The 20,763-nt window shown below is 43.4% G+C and overlaps 1 protein-coding gene and 1 long non-coding RNA gene across 2 annotated transcripts; one reads left to right on the top strand and one right to left on the bottom strand.

The window, feature by feature from the left end:
• Positions 1-819: 819 nt before the first annotated feature.
• On the bottom strand, positions 820-12,518 carry LOC111845577 (phosphoribosyl pyrophosphate synthase-associated protein 2). Its single transcript, XM_023815092.2, has 11 exons — positions 12,291-12,518; positions 11,007-11,167; positions 9,973-10,025; positions 8,412-8,478; positions 8,125-8,297; positions 7,040-7,155; positions 5,156-5,211; positions 4,869-5,017; positions 4,165-4,235; positions 2,194-2,340; positions 820-1,981 (listed from the first exon to the last, which is right to left on the bottom strand). Exons 2-11 carry the CDS (start codon positions 11,087-11,089, stop codon positions 1,823-1,825), a joined length of 1,074 nt encoding a protein of 357 aa, XP_023670860.1. The 5' UTR covers positions 11,090-11,167; positions 12,291-12,518; the 3' UTR covers positions 820-1,822.
• On the top strand, positions 11,233-19,196 carry LOC140590905 (uncharacterized). Its single transcript, XR_011991806.1, has 3 exons — positions 11,233-11,346; positions 16,685-16,813; positions 18,889-19,196. It is a non-coding gene; the product is annotated as an uncharacterized lncRNA (long non-coding RNA).
• Positions 19,197-20,763: the final 1,567 nt, after the last annotated feature.

Here is a 20,763-nt window from a genome sequence, read left to right as displayed (position 1 = left end):
ACGACTTTGCAGATTTCCTGCCCAAAAGGCAAGTGTGACGCCAGCCGTCTGCGCGCCACCCTCACTGTGGCACTGTGGCACTGTGCATGTATGTGTGCGTCCTGCGACGGACCGGCAGCCCATGCAGAGTGTCCCCCAGCCCTGTGCTGCGTGGAACAGATCAAACCTGTGCTTTTAGAAGTGCTGATGGAAGGTGAGTGTAACAAATGGAACATCGTCTATTCAGGCATCTGCAGTTTCTCACACCGCTCCTGTCTGCATAATGATGTCTCCCGCCCATGACAGACGCGCGCGCGCACACACACACACACACACACACACACACACACACACGCACACACGCACACGCATTCACGCACACACACACGCACGTGCGCGCACACACACACACACACGCATGCACACACACACGCACACACACGTGCGCGCACACACACGCGCGCACACACACACGCACACACACACACTCCGTCTAGCCACACCCAGAGCCACACATTAGCACCTAGGAGCAGATGGCAGGGGCCACCCAGCTGACGTCAACCTTAAGTGGCCACCACCAAAAAAAGGAGGCAATTAGCATTAGTCTGCATCACCCGCTTACATGGAGGAGCCGGCAATCTCGAGGGCAGGGGGGGTGCAGCTGTGAGGGCTTCAGCACAAACCAGGCAGCGAGGGGCCAGACCCACAAGTTAAAGCACCACTCACAAAAAAAACAAACAGAAGCCACACACAATTCCCAGCTGCACACTATTCATACACAGGATCAATAAATCTCAGAAAGACAGCAAAAGGGCAACCATAAAGGGCAACCATAAAGGGCAAGATTAAAGCATTTTTAATCCATTGCTGAAAATAAATACGAAAAAAAATTCCAGTCAGTATTTTCTGCAGTCGACATCTGGCATTTATAATAAGCCTGAATTATCTCTATAAAGACCCATAAAAAATTATATTAAATGACATCAAATCCCGAATTGCGACCCAGACACCTTAACTTCTCTTTGGAGAGACAACGGGGGATGGGTTCGCATCCCAGGGATACAGGCAGAGTGCTTAAAACACAGCTCTTTCATGGCATGTCTATCAGTCGGGGGGGCAGGGGTTAAAGTAGGGATTAAAAAAAGTAGAAAAGTCAGGGCATGCCCCCAGATCCCAGGAGGGACTGCAGATCCAGCATGCCTCCGATTGGCTGTGGTTCTCTAAACTCCATTAAGCTTCATGCAGACCGGCACCATATTAGAGCAGAGACAGGAATATATATTTTTTTTAAAAAGCCTCTTCTACATATATGTACCTAATGCACAAAAGTGTGACATTATGCATATTAACCCGTTTCGCCTTTTGGAAAGAAAAAAAATAGGACAGTGAAGAACATTAATCGATATACATGAAAGCTTTCAATCAATAGCAAATAACGCCAAAGTAAGTGATTTAAGCAAAAATCCTGTGGAAAAGTAAATAAATAAAATGGAAATAGGAATACAGCATCAGGGAAAGATAGAATTTCAGAGACCTGACAATACGAAAAAAATGAAAAAGTCACATTAACTTCAGCCACGAGAAAAACTTGGTTGCAGCTGCGTCTCACAATGGCACGCATGGCTGCATGAAGATCAAGAAAGAAGAGGCCACCAGAGATGGACTTCAACACAACCAAGAGTCTGTTACTATCAAATAGGGATCAAATAAAATCCTTTTGGCTTCTTAGCACGGTTTGCTGCACAAGGGCGAAAAAAAAAGGTTTAAAAAAAAAAATAAAAATGTGCCAAGTGCATCGTGAAATTTGGCCTCCGGATGGCGCCAGGAAGCACGTGTGACGCCATCAGTCATCTACGCCGATGTTGCGGAAGAGGTAAGACATGGACTCCCCGTTGTGGATGCGACGGATGGCCTCTGAAAGGATCATGCTTATGTCTACCGTCTTGATCTTGGGGCACTGGAGTTTCTGAATCTCATGGGGGATGGTGTTGGTCACCACCACCTGCCGGGAGCAAGAACATAAAGAGATAAAAGACTAAATTAAACCTCCTTAGACAAGCTTGAAGAGAACAACACAAATTGCACAAAGAGCATTAAAAAAAACAGGAGTACTTTGGTGCATTTTGGGGTTAATGTAGCGGTATTTGGGAACGTTTAAATTAAAGACTACAGCACTAGGGGGCGACACAGCATGGCCACCAGCCAGGAGCTGACCTCGTCGATGGCGGAGTCCTCAATGAGCTGAGGAGCGTCGGATGACAGGATGCCGTGTGTCGCCATGACGTAGATCTTGTAGGCTCCGCGTTCCTTAAGGGTTTCGGCCGCCGCCAGGAAGCTGTCCACGTCGTCGATGATGTCGTCCTGCGTACATTTTTACGAAGCCAAATCTATCGCTCTCTGTCTTTTCACCAGAAATGCTGCAGTCACCAGATGCATAGTTTTTCAGTTAGGATCAGAAGTAACTTGGGATCCTCAGAGTCCATTGCTGTACCTTAAAAGGTACAATTACCTACAGCTAAGGGTACAGACGGCTCTTGAGGGTACAGCGCCAGTGACAAGCCAAGATCCTGGGAATGTTGGACTCTGCGCCTGTGATCAGAAGGTCGCCAGTTCAATTCCCAAGGTCGGCAGACTGACACCACCATTGAGTCCCTGAGTACGGCCTCAAACCCCCAGCTCCAGGGCCCCCCCACGCCGGCTGACCCTCCACTGTGACCCCCATGCTTTCTGTTCCCTGTCTGTGTGTCTCATGGAAAGCAAGATGGCGTAGGCGTAAAGAGCATTTCCCCTCAGGGATGAACAAAGCGGCACTGTTCCATATTCTGTTCTAAAACAGTACCATCACATGATATGACGTATGACCAATGAAAAGCCATTACTTATGGATTTTTGAAACACCGACTAATACCTATGTACACAAATTCTAATACTCAGTAACTAAGCAACACTGACATGTTTATACCTGAGCCCCAACTGGTAAATACACCTCTGCATACCTACAGATATGTCTCAAGAAGGGCAGAAGAACCTCGGTAACACTTTGCGTCACACAGGAAGCTGCCTGGTTCACCTCCAGGCGTCTGACTGCCTTTGCACATTCCCACAAGCTCACCCAGTGTCTGAAAGTGCCTAAGGTACAAGCCCAGTCAAATTTTTTGAGCAGGAGTGGACAATAACACTTTGCGAATTAAGCTCAAACAAAGTGAATGTTTAAAACCGAGAAACATCCATTAACTCCCTAAGCCAAGAAAAGACACAATCACAGCAATTACAGCAATTATACAATTACAGCCTCGTTATACGGTGCTTTGTCTAGCTGGATGCCATCCATTTGGCTAGATTCTCCATGGACCGTTCTTTTTACAAAATGATGTAAGCCGGGCGTGACATCCCATTCTTCAGACAATGCCGGGTTTAGCTTGAGAACACGTCATGTTTACAACTGACAAACTACAGTACAGGATCCAAAAGCTTCCACTAAAGGAACCGCCCACCAAATTGTGATATTGATACTTCATTAATCCCCATGGGGAAATTCCCCTACTGAGACACAAACGCAGGTGAGCGCAAGCTTGGGGGTCACAGCGAAGGGGCAGCCAGTTACGGTGCCCGTGGAGCTGGGGGTTAAGGGTCTAGCTCAAAGGTCCATTTATACGTGACTATTCTGCTGAGGCTGGGCTTGAACCAACGACCTTCTGATCACAGGCACAGAGGTTTATCTCACTGAGCCACACATCATATGAGGAAAACAAATATATAGCTACAAATGAGCATATATCCAACTGAACAGCAAAGACTGCAGCTATCGAGGCAAGTTATACTCAGAAATGTTTAAGGAACCAGATCACGCCCCAGTTCTCTTTTTAGATTTGATCTCTGAAGCAGGCAGGACTATTTCCAGCTTCTTATAATGACAATTTCACTGCTTCCTGAACCGGTGGCCATTAGCCAGTTTTGGTGAACTGCTAATGCACAGATGATGTCATTGTTTGGAGTCATTTGTCTGGCAAATGGGATTTACAGTTCCCCTCATAACAGGCTTCTGCCAAAACACCCCACCTGTGTCCATAAACAGTGGAGTCGTTTTAATAGGTACTCTGCGCTCGTCTCGGCAAACGCGGATCACCATGACGGCAAATCCGGAGTTATGGACTCAAGTCCAGTCAGATATGGGGCTGAACTCACCACAATGATAGCGATGCGGCCGCCCACGTCCCCGACCACTGTGATGGGGGGCTTCTCTTTGGGAATCAGCCCTGTAAGCAAATAATGCAGGTGTCAAGCAAATAAACACCAACACTTAAGTAAGGTACTTCTTTAGCAATGGCACTTCCCTACTCGCTAGGGCTGCACGATATCGCATCGCGATTGTGACCCCCAAAACTTAGTAACCGGTATAAATTCCGGCATATCCTTATGTTTAATAAAAATGTGGCACTTCAAACTGAAAAAAGTACTGCAACACCACGACATCATTTTTACCATTTTTATCCATGATATCTCCTCCTTCAAAAGATGTTGTGACTGTTGACCTGTCCCTTTCTTCACCGCCACTTCAGTGCTTATCACCTCCATGATTTACCAAAACAGTAGCATGTGGCGTGCTCCGCTAACCGAATTTAATAAACAAGGATGTGCCAAATTTTCACAGATTACTAACTTTTGGGCATCACATTATGGCTCTCATTAATATTTTAGACGCGCTATTAATCTGCTTATCAAATTGTGGGTGCAAGTAAACGTCCATATAGTACCAAAAAGCCAGTGTCCGGACAAACGTTTACGCCCACCATCTAAAGCCCAGGTGATTATTGCGCATGTGCATATATCGAGATTACATGGCCGTGCAATATCATGCAGCTGTATTATATGCCAAGCACAGGACTCACGGGGAATCTCCATGCTGGGGTGGATGGCTCCCACGTTTTTAACAGTAGGTGGAGAGTGGCGACCATCGACGAGGTCTGACTCGGCGTCCTGCGCCTCCCCGTGGATGACAGCTATGCCCAGCCGCAGCCTCTCGGCGAAGGACTGCGCCCTGCGGCAGCCACAAGTCACATGACTCTCACTGGCGTCAGCTGACAGACACCAGCGGCTCGCCCTCAGAGGGCATTTAAATAAGATGAATGAATGGACGGATGAAAGGATGCGTGGAGAGGAGAGAGAGGGAGCTCACCTTTTAGCCGAGGCTGGCGACTTGGCCACAATAACGGCGTTCCTGTAATCTTGAATCTGCAGACACACAACGAGTCAGTTACAGCTCTGTTCTGGACGGGGCCACAGGCACAGAACACAGGGGCCAATCATAAGCACCTCTTACAAAACAGGCGACTTATTATTGCTTTGCTGCATTAACTTTGCGTCAAATTTGGATACCCCAAAGTATGAGCAAAGATCGGAATTGTGACGTATCGCGACTACCCGGTGCATCCTGTCCAAGTGAAATGGCTAAGCTGGCACCCCCAGAGAAGTTAGTGCCCTAGGCGGCCGCCTATGTCACTTGTAGGATTGACGGCCCCCTGCCATCAAAGCTCTTTATGCACAAGAAATACCCAAAACATGTGCGGGCAACTTCCCACACAAAATCCGGGATGTATCAAGCAGAACTTGACGGGAAAAAAGAAATATGGATATTTACAGAAACCCAGGGGTGGGCGTATGCAAATATTTTGGATAAACTGGGAAAAGACAGCATTGTACAGCCAGGCACTGCAGGTAAACCAGCTATGTGACCACACACATGCCAGAAACTCAGATTTTTCCTGAGAAATACAGTGACACTGGCCCTGTGCACAGCAAGTCATTTCTATCTTCAGATCGGACCACTTTTTCTGTGTTGCTATTCAACACACTTTTCGCTTACTAGCTATTCTTGTGCTTAGACCCCCAAACTAATTTTATCATACTTCTACCATAAATTGCTCAAAAATTTTAAATTTTTTTTTTTTTAAATTTACAGTCAACGACTTTGGACCAGATAGCCCAGATCTGCATATTATACGAGTATACACTTCATTTGCCTGGACCGCTTATGGGTAAATGCTACACAGTGGGTGTGAACGCAGTGACTTCCGCCTGCTGTGACATCATGTAAATACTCCTTGCAATAGAAAGAGTGTAAGAACATTGGGTAAGAGGGAGACGATCTGGCAGTATTTTGCACTTGGGATGAGTAACACCTAATAGCACGGCCATTTGTAATCTTTGTAAAAACAAAGTTTTGAGAGGTGGAAGCAGCATTTAGTAGGAAATCCCACTAAACAAAGCATACAATTGTGCAAGACAATGTGAGTAATATGAAAAAAGCACTAGATGAGTTTTGTGCACTTGCTGCAGCTTGTGATACACGTGGGGGCAGCTATCGCGATGAAGTGACGCTGTGGCCACTGGGAGAAACATAGTGGGACAATTGAAACATTCGCCACTTGCGTATGCTTTCTTGGAAGATATTCAAACTGAACTGTAAAATGCCCGAAAAACATTTCAAATAAACGAGGTGGAACAATACGTTATGTAGCTATGTTACCAGTAGCCTAATTAAAGTTTTTTGGCATAAAAGTTTTTATTTGTATTTTTGTAGTTTTAAAAATATTAATAACATATAAAGTATTATAAGTATTAATAGTATAAGTATTATATATTATATATACATTTATTATATTAAAAAAGTAAAAGGAAATCTTGTATCGGAATCTGTATTGTTATTGGCAGATGCGTATCGGAATCTGAAAAAATATGGATTGGCCCATCCCTGGTATATTGCATACATGTGTTTGTAGGCCCAGAAACACAGAGAAGACATACAAACTCTGGATGCAACATGCTGAGCCTGGGATTCCGGCCTACATATGACTATTATACTCCTAATCTCTGTTAAATTTAAATTTACAATATTGATACTGCATGGCAGTGACAACCCAATCTATGCTTCAGGGAATAGGGACAAAGCAGCCATAATCCTACCCATAATTCACAGCGACAACAGAAAACGCAGACAAACACGAAGTGACACATCAAGACGGGCTCTACCCCGGATCCCCGGCTGACACCGCAGTCTTACCTCCTCCTGAATGTACTGCAGCAGGAAGGGTGAGGCACGCAGGTTATCCACGGGGATGTTGAAGAACCCCTGGATCTCCTTCTGGTGCAAGTCCATGGTGATCAGATGCGTCAGGCCTGCAGAGACACAGAAGATGGCCTCGTTAAGTCCAAGCCTGACAGGCGCTTGCCGTGAGGTGACAGCTCTCCTACACAAGAGGGCGCCCGTTCGACTCCATACTCCATAATTGGACAAAAATCTTAATTTAGTCTGGGAGCCCCTTACTGACCCGCCCGTTAATTAAGTGAAACATCAGAACATCCAAATCAAAGAGAAGGAGCAGCAGACCGGGGTGGGGGGGGGGGGGGTGGTGAAGGGAGTCTAGGTTCCTTTGCTACTACATGAGGTGCTTATTGAAAGGGCTGTTCTGGTATTAAACCAGAGCTCTGTCCTTAAGGCCGAGCTTATGAAAGACCTTCAACCTAAGCGTCCACACAGAACGACATCACAGTCACCTGACACCTTTGCAGATGTACGTCATGTCAATAAGGGGGAAATTAATCTCTCTTCTTATGGATGTTAGGGTGTTTATGGGACTGTCTACTGACACAGCAGAACAGGGCTGGTTTTCAAAAACGTGTATAAATTTGGGGAGACACAATTTTAACACAGGTATGAGAGAGCTGAGCTACCAACACTACTGAGCTCACTTCCATAGGTCATAGGACTGATTACAGTAGGCTTCCAAAAACTTACAATAAAAATGAAACATATTTTTAACATAAATATTTGGGCTGGCTTCCAAAATTAAGAGAACAGAGGAAGACGACGACATGTCTAACTGAAGTTGATGGTATGGGAAGTGGTTTCTGTTTGCAACGACCACAGAAAACATCTGAAATGACATCACGTCGGCCTCATCTGTCTCCTGCATATTTGCATTTGGCTCTCTGGGGAAGTTCTACTTTTCTCAAAATGGCTGCTCTAAACATGCAGAGGAGGCAAAGATCTCTAACCTGATAACAAACCCCACTGATGCTCTGCAAGGTGCTAAATCGCATTCCCTGAACAGCAGGCCTTCTCAAAGGCTCGTAGAGGCCTCTCACCGGCTTTGCACATCATGGAGGCCAGGAGCTTGGAGACGATGGAGCCCCTCTTCCTCATCTTGCACTGCTTGCTGTAAGGGAAGTAGGGGATGACGCCGATGATGTTGCGGGCGCAGGAGGTCCTGCAGGCGTACACCATGATGAGAAGCTCCATGATGACTGTGTTGACGTCTCTGCAGGGGTACACATGTCACCTTCACACAAGCACGTTTCAAGTGTGCATCTAGTGACAGTGCACTACATGGTTAACGTTCCTAAACCATGGGCCTCCCCTTCAGGAGACTTACTTGGAGACCGTCTGGATGATGAACACATCTTTCCCTCTCACAGATTCCTGGATCTGCACCCTTGTTTCTGCAACAACAGCACAATACAAGAGTCAAATGCCACCCAACATCCCAGAAACTGAACAACTACTTGTGTAACTCCTGATCCATAAACCTTAAAAGATGTAGGCATGGCGTATGAGCGTATTACTTATCCCAATGTCGCCCCCTAGTGGGAAATTCCGTTTGTTTCACTTTACAGTTTCCAGGCAATTAAGAATATGGATACACTTTCATCCAATACCAGAAAAACAATGTAGAGGTAAAAGGACATTGAATACTTAGGTTATTCAAATAGAAACCACAGTATGAGATCATGCGTATTTTTTGAACAAGATCCCAGCTTTGTTTTTCAAGCTTATACTGCAACCCATTGATCACTGACACCCAAACACACTGAATCAAAGTCAATCTTACAATGGAAACCAATGTTAGTAAAAATCTTCTGTGCAGCTCTCATTAGCAATGTAAATCTGGAAATACTGAGCGGCCAATCAATTAATGAAAAGTGAAAAAAATAAATCAAAGTAACTTCAGAGAAGGAACAGGGTAACTGCTTCATAAAAAGGCTGACTAATTAACGTCCTTCTTCAATATACTAATACGCTGCTCTAAGATCATTAGTAAGCACACCGACAGCACTAACACATAAACCCCCCCCGTTCTTTTTCTGTAATCAATATGAAGGTTCACAAGAAGAAAAACACTGAAAAACCAGAGCCGTGACATTTTTAAAAAACATAGCTTTGATGAAAATGAGACAGATGACAGATTTTCAAACAAGGAAAATAGATTCATGTAATTTTAACAGAGTACAGAGGAGCCTTTTTCACACCAGACCTCTGTCTTTCAACAATATCTATGATTTTCTATGAACTGGAGGATTTAAAAAAAAATAAATAGTCATGTCACATCCTAGTGCCTTATGAACAGATGAACAGCTAATTCGACGCAGCAGAGACTATTGTAACTGACATGTTATCCTATAGATGCAGGGCATTCTCCAGAACATGTGGCCTACATTTGATATTCACTGACAGATAAGCATGAAGTTAACCCACATGGGACTTTGACCTGCACTGTGGAGTCCTTGGTAAAAAGGAAGCATGCGGCATTATGCCTGTGTACCATCCAATTTATGAACGAGTAAAAATATTTGCATTTCACTTATCATCATCAACACGGATATGCCGCCTTGTAATCATTTGCAGAAATGTCTTTAAAACACTGAGCTCAGAGACGTTAAACATTGACAGAAACAACTGAGGCATTTAAAACAGGGACTGCTTAACCACTTATATAAACTGAACAGGTAGTAAAACTTTTAAAAATGGCTCGTTATCACTTTCACCGTAAAAGGATCACAGACCCTTTTGAGGAAAACATTTGTAGATACCGCAGAGTCTGTGTCACAACAATGGCCACATGAAACAGGTCAGGAGTGAAGCGAAGAATGGCAAAAAGCAGGGTGCCGGGATGGGGCGTTTCCACCTGACCCAGTGACCTCAGCGTGTCCCCTCACCTCGATTGGCTTCTTGATACACCTGCACTTTTCCCATCTCAACTCCGAGGCGCCTGTTGAGAAACATTTTGAAGACCATGCAGTATATATACACACAAGGACAGAAATTCAGACAGGTTTCCATTACAAATACTATACATATTAAATTACGGTCTACTTCTATCTAACAGTAGTTCAAGGACAACAGGATAGCATAATCCCTTAGAATGGTTTGAACTGTAAGTATTTCCAGACATCTGACATGATACGTACATCCTAAACGTCTGGAGATGCTTAACCACGTACTTAAACACGTTCACACTTAACTCGGAACAGAGTGACCAATGCCTGGATGGAATTACACCCTTGGGTGTCATGCAGATAAGACAAAGGCTGAACGAACACCCAGCACAAGGTGACACAGCACATAAAGGAACCGGCCCCAGTCCTGCTGTAAACAAAAACCAGAAGCGTGTCGTTTAGATACAGACCGTGCTGAAGGGGCTGGGGACAGAAATGATGGCATGATCACGAGGACACCCACACCAGCAGGACTGAACACGTGTGTGCGAGTAAACCCAGCAAGTGTCTTTCTAATTACATAATTAGCCTTTGTGTGCATTTTAAATCAAGAGTTGGCAAGAGCAATATGACTCAAATTACAAACAAAAATTGTGTTTCCAAACAGGTGCAAGCTCCTATAGCTCAACAAGTAGAGCACTGTGTTAACAATGCAAAGGTCATGGGTTCAAAACCCATGGGGTATAGGTCTTGGGTTCAAATCCCATGGGGTATAGGTCATGGGTTCAAATCCCATGGGGTATACATAAATTGTAGGTCTACTGTAAGTCACCTTCAAGCATCAGAAAAACAAGCAAAAAAATCTCCAGGTTAAATAATTGAAAGGGCTTTGTTTTAAATGTAATAGTATGGTTAATATTTCAAGCTTTCAAATGGTGGAAAACATTTCATTTATTAGTTATTGCTGGATGCCAGTGGAGCATTTTGACAAGAGCTGAGCAGCCAGGAGGCTTCGGTAAGGCCGACACACTCACTCTGCAATCCTCCTGCCAAGCTCCATGCAGGAGGGGTTGGAGTTGGCTGTAAAGATGACCAGGCCTCCCTTGGTGGCATTCATGTCTGGCTGGACCTCACTGTCAGCTTTCTGGGGGGAGGAGAGCGGCTTCCGGGGCACCCATGCACTGCTGAATCCCTCCTAGAAGCAACAGCCATAAAGGTCAGCATGGCGTGGTTAAGGGATCGGCTTTGCATTGCATCGCTCATTACCCGGGGCATGTGTGTCTGCAATGGCGTGACAAGACACAATACAACAGCAGAGCGGTGTCCAGTGAATGACTGACAGCACTCAAGAACTATCACGCATCTAAACAACTGGTAAAGCCCACTGTTTATGCAATACATTTCTGGTGAGGGGCTAACAAAGCGTTGCAAATATTTTTATAGGTAGAAACTTTCAATCGGGGTCAATAATAACTAGCTTGTTGAATAATCCAACTGCAAAGTCAAGCTGTATGAGATGGAGGCTTACGCAAACATATACAACTATAGGTCATGCGGCTGTATGAAGGCTTGTAATATGTTATGTGAAGAGGCAACTGAATACTTAAGAGATTTCTAATCTCGAGTCCTTTTCGTTACATCTGCATTGAAGCCTGGTCGCGATAATTAGGAAATAAGCAGAAGTCACCCAATAAAACACGTGTATGACAGATGCAACTGCTAGCATGTTTCAGGCAGACATGTGGTCATTTCAAGTGAATTTATTTCCAGCAGGTGCAAGTATAGCCCAAGGTTCTGGTTCTGATCGCATCGTGCATATATAGGAAGCTGTATTTTAACTTTGGATAACGACTGATCACAGCTGTTGGATAGCAACCTTCACAGGTCCTTCTACACGTATATATCACAGTTAATACACTGAAGAAAAATTACTAGTTGGTTAAACTGAAGGAAAAGTTTTTTTTTCCTTTTTTGAAACCACCTGATGTAGTCAAACTGTTTTGTCACGTTGTCAGCATGCTGCTGCGTGGATGTGATCTCGTTAGGATCACGAGTTTTTCTGACCTGCTATTTGAAAGGAAACTGGGCGAAAAGCAAAACGACGACACTCTTTGACCAGATGGAAAAACTCCAGATGATCAATTATGCCATATATTGCCACTTATATAAATTATTACTTCATTTATTAAACGGTCTCTCCCCATTAGCCTTGCTCTTGTTAGCCAATTTTTTAATTAATCAATATACAGTAAATTAATTAAAATTAGAAATGCACCTGTGGAATCTATATAAATAAATAAACAATATATACATCTCACCAGCTTCTGGTCTTTGTCCCACTCCAAATCAACCTTAGGCTACAAAACAAAAGTACTTCAACCAAACCTCAAATACGACGGACAGCTACCATAACCAATCACAGAGAAATATCGCTCCTGCCGAACCCCCTTTGCGAATTACATAAGGTTGTAACATACGATACTTGCGTTTTAAATGCTTTATAGCTGATTTGAGATCGGATTCGATTGTCAAGTTGTATTTTAGTCGTAATAAGCTATATCATTAAAACCGATCTCCAATCAGTGACAAAGGACTACAGTCGTCGTTTCGAACGTCATCTACTTCCGTGACGTACTTCCGTGTTGCGTCGTCGTGCTATGGAACGCTGTCACGCCCAAAAATGGCGCCTCGCATATCGGTACCTTTTGCTTTGCTTTTAGTTAAGTGTCGAGATAAAAACAACTTCGGACAGACGGAGAACAACGTGGTGCCAGTAGATCAAACATGACTAATATTTCTGAAAAATCAGCCTAAAAATTTCTCGGTCACTTTTTAATCTATACCTACTATTAAAAAAACACACGTGTGCAGTTTAGGGGTGGACGGGAGTACTTTTTTTAAGATTTCGGTAAGAATTATATTATGGTAAATTGCTATTATTTTATTAAAATAAACGAAACTGTAACAATTTGATGCTTGCAGGTACTTCTCAAGCCAAATTATAGAATACAGTCTAAAATCCTCAAATGGTATATTTAAAGTGGTATCCATTCATTCAACGACTATTTAAGTCTACCCCTAATTAATTTTAACCTATACATTACATTTTGTAACTGGTATCGTGAACCTCAATCTCAGAAGGAAGCTGAAATACTTGGGTGGTAGACCTGATTTTGTAATTAAAATGTAATTTGTTTGTCTAGATGTTACAATATTGCCTTGAACATTTTATTAGTGTAATAATTTTCGTATATAAACGGTGGTAATTTCGGAATTATGTAATTAAGAATTTAGTGGCGTCAGGGGTTCCGTCAACTTCGCCAAGACAAAAAGAAAAAAAAATGAAAATAATTGGATTGGCCTCGGTTAGGGGCCCGATATGACATACGCTCATGAGGTCAACATCTCTAGCTAAGCTCCTGGGTGGAGTGATGATTTGTGGGCATTAACGCTGTATAGTGGAGATTTCAAGGAAGTGGGTGGGGGGGGAGGGGTGTTCGTTGTGATAAGAGGTGGGGTGTTTATTGAATGATAGGCCTATATATGACCTCGGAAAGTTTGTCATTTTGTTTGAACAACTTACACATATCTAGTTTATGTAACTTTATATAGGTCTATGAGTTGTTCTTTGTTGCTCTTCACATAATCCCACAAATGCGCAAAAAGTATTTTTGCTGTATAAACCAATCCCTGTGAAAAGCCATGTAAATACAGGGTTGCCAACTGTCACGCATTTGGCGTGACAATCATGTTTTCAAACTCACACTCAGGCATGAAACCTTACGCCAAATATTATTCCATTATAAACATAAATTTAGCTACATCAAAGGTTTTGGGGTAGTTTGCAAACACTACATACTATTTACAAGGTAATAAAACTGTTGCATACATGTAAAAGTGTCCGCATACTTATCTTGAATTGAAAATCTCACTCCAGCCAACTGACCAACTTAACCCTGGTAAATAACACACTGGGCTTCTAAATCTATTACTACAGATAAATCAAGAATTGTATTATGTTAGTTGTATAAAGATTTTGGGTAACATTTATTGTTATTGACCAAAACACTGAGTTATACGGGAATGTAGGCCTATAGGCGCATATGGGAAATAGTGACATGTTTTTTCCCCACTCTGGTTAGAGCTGGATGAATCATAAAAGTTTGACTTTATTCCAGCTTCTTTCCACGGTACACCAAATTCTCAGATCTTTGTTGCCTCGTTTTCCACCAACTCGGTGTCAGAGCCAGTGCGGCGTTTTTCCCCCAATCGGGAACTGCTTCCGCGCATTTCCACTACAAAAAATCCAGCCCTAGGTCAGGAAAAACAGCTCCAGCACAGCGCCACAGGAAAGCTGGTCTCCGAATGTGGAACCGAAATCAGCTAAGGTGTCGTCCAAACCTTCCAAATACCCGGAAAATTCAATCCATAAATGATATAGTTTCAGGAACACCTTGGCAGCTTATTAGCGGAATAACGATAGGTATATTGCTTTTTTTATTCTGTGGAAAACGAAAGATCCATCTGCTGGCCAGATTTAAAAATTAATTATAAACATGTTCCAGGTCGAATAAATAAAATATTGTGACGCTTGATTGGTGAAGAGATCATGTGGCGGCTAGTAAGTGACATTTTTAACAGAACCTTACAGCAATATGCTGAATGCTCGCTTAAATATTCCGGCCTTTTTAAGTCTTATTGATTAAAAGTAATTACAATGGTTAAAAAATGGTTTGAGTTCCACTACACTTAATAAATAAATTGCCATTCCCGACCCCAGAGCAATCAACTAAATGACTGATTAAGCACTATTCATTACATAGGGGTTCTCACATGGTTAGGGAATTTGAATTTATTTCATTAGGGCACTTTTTGTGGTGTGTCATTGTTAAAATGATGCATTGTGCATTTCCTCAGCCACTGTGTTTGTCAAAGAGATGTGATTCAGCTGACGTATTTGGGGTTATTTATTTAAGACCCAGGCCAGGTAAATGATCAGTGGTAGAGTAACGTTAGACTCGGTATGGATTTTGCACCCTGAGCTGGAAGTTTGGTCTAAGTTCCAAAGTGTTGGTGACTTGTTCGAGATAAAGTAGTCTTTCTTATCACGGCAGCCATTGACAGAGTTTGGAGAGTTTTCAACTCTCCAAACTTTCACTCTCATTACACACGTTGTGTAGGCATGACATTGAGTTACTGAAGAGTTTAGGCTATACCTAAAATCCATACTTGCATTACTAGGTGGATTGATAGTTGAGTTCATTTTGGGACTGGCAAATGTGTGTGTGTGTGTGTGTGTGTGTGTGTGTGTGGGGCGGGGCCGATCACCGGGCGCCGATCACCACATGATCGGCCGGCTACTTAACCGCACTCCGCCTGGCAGGCGGTGCGAAGTATTTTTGCTGTTCTATAAATGAGCCATACCAAGCAATCTCTCTGTGTCTTGTCTTCCTGGTTCGTCTTGCCTGCTGTGTCCTGCCTGATCGCCTGTCTGCTTTCCCTGCTCGCCTCACCCATCGTGCCTGCCTCGTCTCCCTGTCGGACTCGTGTGTATACCCTGCCATCCTTCCCTGCCTTTCCCTGCTCCCTCGTCGGCTCTCCTTCTCCCTCCCCGGATCCCCATCTCGTCCACCTGTGCCGGACTGATCATCACGGTTCCCGACTCTCGTCTGCCTCTCGACCACGATTCAGCACATCCCCCTTGGTTTCTGTAATACCCGGTTGCAGAAATAAAGGAATTTACCTCCGCATTTCGGGGTCTGCCTCCTCCCTGCTCGGCCGTGTGTGTGTGTATATATGTATATGTGTGTGTGTGTGTGTGTATACTGTATATATATATATATATACACACACTGTGTGTATATATGTGTGTGTGTATATATATATATATATATATATATATATATATATATATATGTATTATATATATGTGTGTGTATTGTGGATTTTTTTCAGCACCCCCACCCTCAGTTTTCATTACAGTTTCAATAGAAAATCAGTCTAGATGTTCCGATAGGCATTATTCTTGACACCGAATCAGTTTGAGTATATTTCTGAATTGATTAATTCCCGTACTTTAGTTAGATTTACTTGCTACATAAATAATAGTGCATCACATAAATACGCAGTTTGGTTTTATTAAAATGTTCCTTTAGAGACTGTGCCAAGTTAAAATCACCTTGGGTTTATTACATTGAATGTTTGAATTAATGCGCAAATATCGAATCCACAACTGACTTGCGAATGCTACACATTATGTACACTTGGGGGCGCTGTTTAATCGAGCCAGCCCTACTCTTTCGGCTATTTGCTGTCAGGCGTCGTCTATTACCATTAAGATGAACAACAGAAATGGTACATTAAATGATACATTTTTATGGATGTTAGCTCACAAAGAAGTACATTACTGTGATTTGTCATCCTATGGTATTTATACGTCAGTAGGCTCATTTGTAGGTTATATACGCCTTGTTGTAGGAATAATTTGCAACAATTGTATTCAAGGAGTTTGGGTTGGGTGGCGTGGTGGCTCAGTGGATAGCACTATTACGATTGTGACCACCACAGTCCGTTTCTAACAATTTTCCTAAATAAATGACAAAAATGACTTGCCTCAGTGTCCACAGAACATGGTGGTGGAACATAGTGTGTACTCAGTAATAAACCGTCCTAGCTAACATTTAATGCCTAGTGCTTGTACTTGTTTTTCTAGTGTTTTTGGAGCACTTAACCCAGGATGGAGGTTGTTGTATATACAACCCTGCCACCGACGGACGCTGTAATTGCAGAACCTGTCACCAGGGGACTCTCTCCTGTCAGTTCTGACAGCGCTGACTGCAAGGTAGGCTGGTGTGACATCACAGCTGGCAGCACCTCCCAGGGAGGTGGAAAGTGTTAGTTTGTTGCTTTTGTGGTCACAGCTGTTTATCTAGAAACGGAATCTTTCATTAAATTATCATTTGTGAGACACTGTATTAAATGTGTCACTATCAACTGATAGAAAAGAAGCAACAGAAGTCAAACACCATATATAAACGTTTATTTAAAAGTAACAATCTATATGCCTAAATAAAGTCAGCTTTCTAAAGTGCAGCTCTTTCCAAAAATAACACTGAATAAATTTTAATTTCAACAAAGAGTTATGACATCTTGTACGTCCATCCATCCGTCCATGTTCTATACCAGGCCTGTCCTGGAAGGTACGAGCGTAAGGCAGGGAATATCCTTCGCAGGATACGCACGCTCACATATTCACCCCTACGGGCATGATTTTAGACTTTTTTTTTTTGTGGGGGGGGGGGACTGGAGAACTCGGAGGAAGCCCAATAATGACATGGGGAGAACATGCAAATTCCACGTGTGTACAGCTGGGCCAGAGACTCAGAGGTGTGAGGCAACAGTGCTAACTGTTGCACTGCTCCCCACAACTTGTGCAAATGAAATGAGTAACCTACAGACAAAAAAGTATTAAATCAGTAATAAAATGTGACGTTAATTGTAAAAGGAGTTCAAAGGCCGATGGGATTATGGGGTAGTTTAGATGTGGAGAAGGACTGGTAGCGGCAGCAGGCTAACAGAGGGATTTGTGGTGGTGGGAGGTAAATGGGAGATAGCTGGAAGGGTTAATCCCAGAATGCCGTGGGCTGGCGTGAACGGCACCAGGACCCAAGCTGGCACTTCAACAAAACGCTTTGTGGACGAAGTGTGAGTGAGTGAAATTGATGAGCCTTGCAGTGTGGTGTTCTCAGGATTTCATCTCTTTTGGGGCCCGGACTGGTGCGAAGGGAGGTGCACTGTGAAGCCTGTGAGAACACGGCACCGATGCACCCACGGGAAGCTCAGGAACCCCAAGGCGGTGGCTGGCGGAGGAGTAGGGGTGCTGTACCAGTGTTTGGGGGTAGGGGGCGCCCGTGAGTTATGAACTGGAAATGCTGCCCCACTTAATGCCCCATGGGGGAATGGGGCTGTATTTGTACTGGGTCCTGTAGCTCATGTGAGAGAGAATATGACAGGCGTACCTTTGAACATGGCCTTCCCTTTAAAAATGTAAGTCCTGCATATAGGCCCATACCTACCCCTGAGGACACCTAGGTCAAGTCTGCAGTATTTTTTCTGCAATTTTAATAACCATGATGCATTATGGAGCACACCTAGGAAGGGCTAAAACTTTTAACCTTAGTATGACCCTGCCCGTATGCCAGATTAGTGAGTGATAAGTCACTTTCTGTGGTGAGGAGCTCTTTGGGTGATCTTTATTAGTGGCCTAATATCTGCAAATCACAATGCAAATTTGGCAAAATTTGTAAAGCATTTACAATGGTGAACTGCATTGCCAACAGGCATATGGAATGTGACTGGGCCTCAGTTATGATGCACATCATCAGGTATGATTTACATGAATTTACACTGTAATTTGATTAGCTATTGTGTTATATTCTGCTCGATGAACAGCTCGGGCTCAGTATGAGTGCTGTGTATCGTATATTACCCAGATGTTGACTTGGTTGTGAAGGGGGCCTGTCTGAGATCGTTCACTGGGAACATGAGTGTGTAAGGCTGTTACTGGACACTCAAGCACTTTGATTGGACAGTGTTTAGGTTTTTTTAAATAACAATTTAAGAAGGTAATTGTCTAAATACTGGGCATTTACGCTTGCCAAAATTGTTGAATCCTAAAGCCCTGAAGTTTAATTATATTCACTTAATTAATCATATAATTCAATATGTTTAATATGATTATGCAAACAGACTATATAATTAAAATTTGTAGGGCACATATTAATTATGCAATGGAGGAATTTGCCGCCTGTGGCTCAGTGGGTAGCATTTCAGACCTGCAGGGTTTTGGGTTTGAATCCCATCTCTGCACTGGGCTGTGGGGTTTGTTACATGTTTTTTTTGTTTGTTTTTTTTTAGGAATTCCAGTTTCCTCCCACCGTATGAAGACATGCAGTCGTGATAGTCAGCATATCTGTGCATTGTGCACAGTGTATGACTGAGTGTGTGTGCCCAGTGGTGGACGGCCTCCTGTCCAGGGTGCAGCCCGGCCTGCTGCCCTGTGCTTCCTCTGACAGGCTGAGCTGCACCCTGATAAGCAGGTATATGGTCCATTAGAACATCGCACCAATGTAAGGCTGATAAAAGTACATTTTAATTGCTTCATTTAAAACACAAAACTGCTTTTAGTTTGAGTGCATTGGAATGCACATTAACATTGAGAGAAAAGAGACCTGTTTTAATGCATGTATTGTAATATAAAACACATTACAGAAGCCAATGCAGTTTCTTTATTATAAACATTTACTATGTGATTCATATTAATTCAATGTTTTTGTTCTGAGGTCAAACTGCTTTTAATATGCTTTTAAGCAGTATGCGATAATGTTAGCTAAGTACTTAAACAAAGCAGGCATTACTGCTGATTAGAGCAAAAGTAAATCTGGCTGTGTAATGAGTTGCACTGCTATTTATTTCTAATTGGCCACGTCAAGCACAGAGTGGTATCTCTGTACGTATCTTCAAACAAATGCAGCGCAGGAAAAAGAATCCCCAGTAAGACATACCACAGGGATCACACTGCAGTTCTTCTGTGAAGAAAGAGGGGCACCATCCCTTGAAGACAACATGCACCAGTGGTATTACTTTTAACGGGCAATCAAAACTAAAATCCATCCTTTCATTCATCCATCCATCCATCCCCCTTTCAGCCCCTTATCCTGATAAATTGAAATACAGTACCTCTAAAAATCAAAAGTACAATCCAAGAGATCAGACCCATCAAATCCTGATGGCGATATACATTAAAAACATGCATTAAAACATGAAAACTGAAATCCACCTTGCTACTCTCTGGTCACCAAAAGTGCAGGTAACATAAGTATGGAAATGTACCATCTTACTGAATGCATTTTTCTTTTATAAATGCTCATACTGCAGTAGATATAAGCTTTTATATTCTGGAGTGGATGGTGGCCCTTGTGTGATGCTGCTGGCTCCCCCCTGTAATCTCTTCTCCGTACAGAATAAAACCCTCAGTCCTCAGCAGGCTAATATCTGGGACTTGCAGCTCACCACCTGACAGAGGGAACCCAGCTGAATCACCATCAAGTGTTGACAGTGTGGCCTGTATGGGAAAGGCTCACTGCAGCCCAGGACTTCATTTACACTAGACAAAGTGAATATCGAGAACGAGCGAAAAGGAACATTCCCTAATGTATTCAGCCCAGAGTCACTTCTCCTCCAGTGGCTGCTTGATGTAAGTGTGAGGAAGGGAGTCGGCACATTCTGGTTGTCAGGACCGCCGGTTTATGAAAGTGTCAGGGGTTGCTATGGAAACAGCTTCCAAGGACACGGAGGTTTTTGAGTGATGAGTATATGTGCAGCCCCACCCATGAGGAAAGGTGGTGTGGGTAAGCACCTGTGTGCATCTTGCACTGACTGCTGGGAAATGGCTTGTCTATACACTCACAAAGTTACTAGATGACACTGTTGGGTATGCCAGCCTGCCACCTGCCTGCACAAATCCAGGGCTGGGCTAGGATTAAAAATGGACCCTGGACTTGTGACCAGAGGGGCCCACCAGACATACATACTGTACCCATGATCGGGGGTGGTGGTGGGGGGGTCTGAAATTTTGCCACTTTACTGGGAAAATGACCAGAATGCCAGATGCCCAAACACCCCTGGATGCTGGCATCTGGAACAAAAACAGATACCCTAACATCTGAGTGTAACCCACTGTCACACAGGAAGCTGCAGAATCATGAAATGTATTCATTTCAAGTCCCTAAT

This window comes from Paramormyrops kingsleyae, chromosome 5, assembly GCF_048594095.1.
Source record: "Paramormyrops kingsleyae isolate MSU_618 chromosome 5, PKINGS_0.4, whole genome shotgun sequence".
NCBI lineage: Eukaryota > Metazoa > Chordata > Actinopteri > Osteoglossiformes > Mormyridae > Paramormyrops > Paramormyrops kingsleyae.
The sequence above is the reverse complement of the archived record's forward strand: the minus strand, read 5'-3'. Positions and strand labels throughout refer to the sequence as shown.

What these genes read in the sequence shown, in the direction of transcription:
- LOC111845577 (XM_023815092.2), bottom strand. Translation starts at nt 11,089, where the DNA reads ATGAATGCCACCAAGGGAGGCCTGGTCATCTTTACAGCCAACTCCAAC. An exon ending in ATCATCCAGACGGTCTCCAA is followed by an intron (nt 8,298 to 8,411) that starts GTAAGTCTCCTG and finishes GTACCCCTGCAG; the next exon opens with AGACGTCAACACAGTCATCA. An exon ending in TGCAGTACATTCAGGAGGAG is followed by an intron (nt 5,212 to 7,039) that starts GTAAGACTGCGG and finishes GTGTGTCTGCAG; the next exon opens with ATTCAAGATTACAGGAACGC.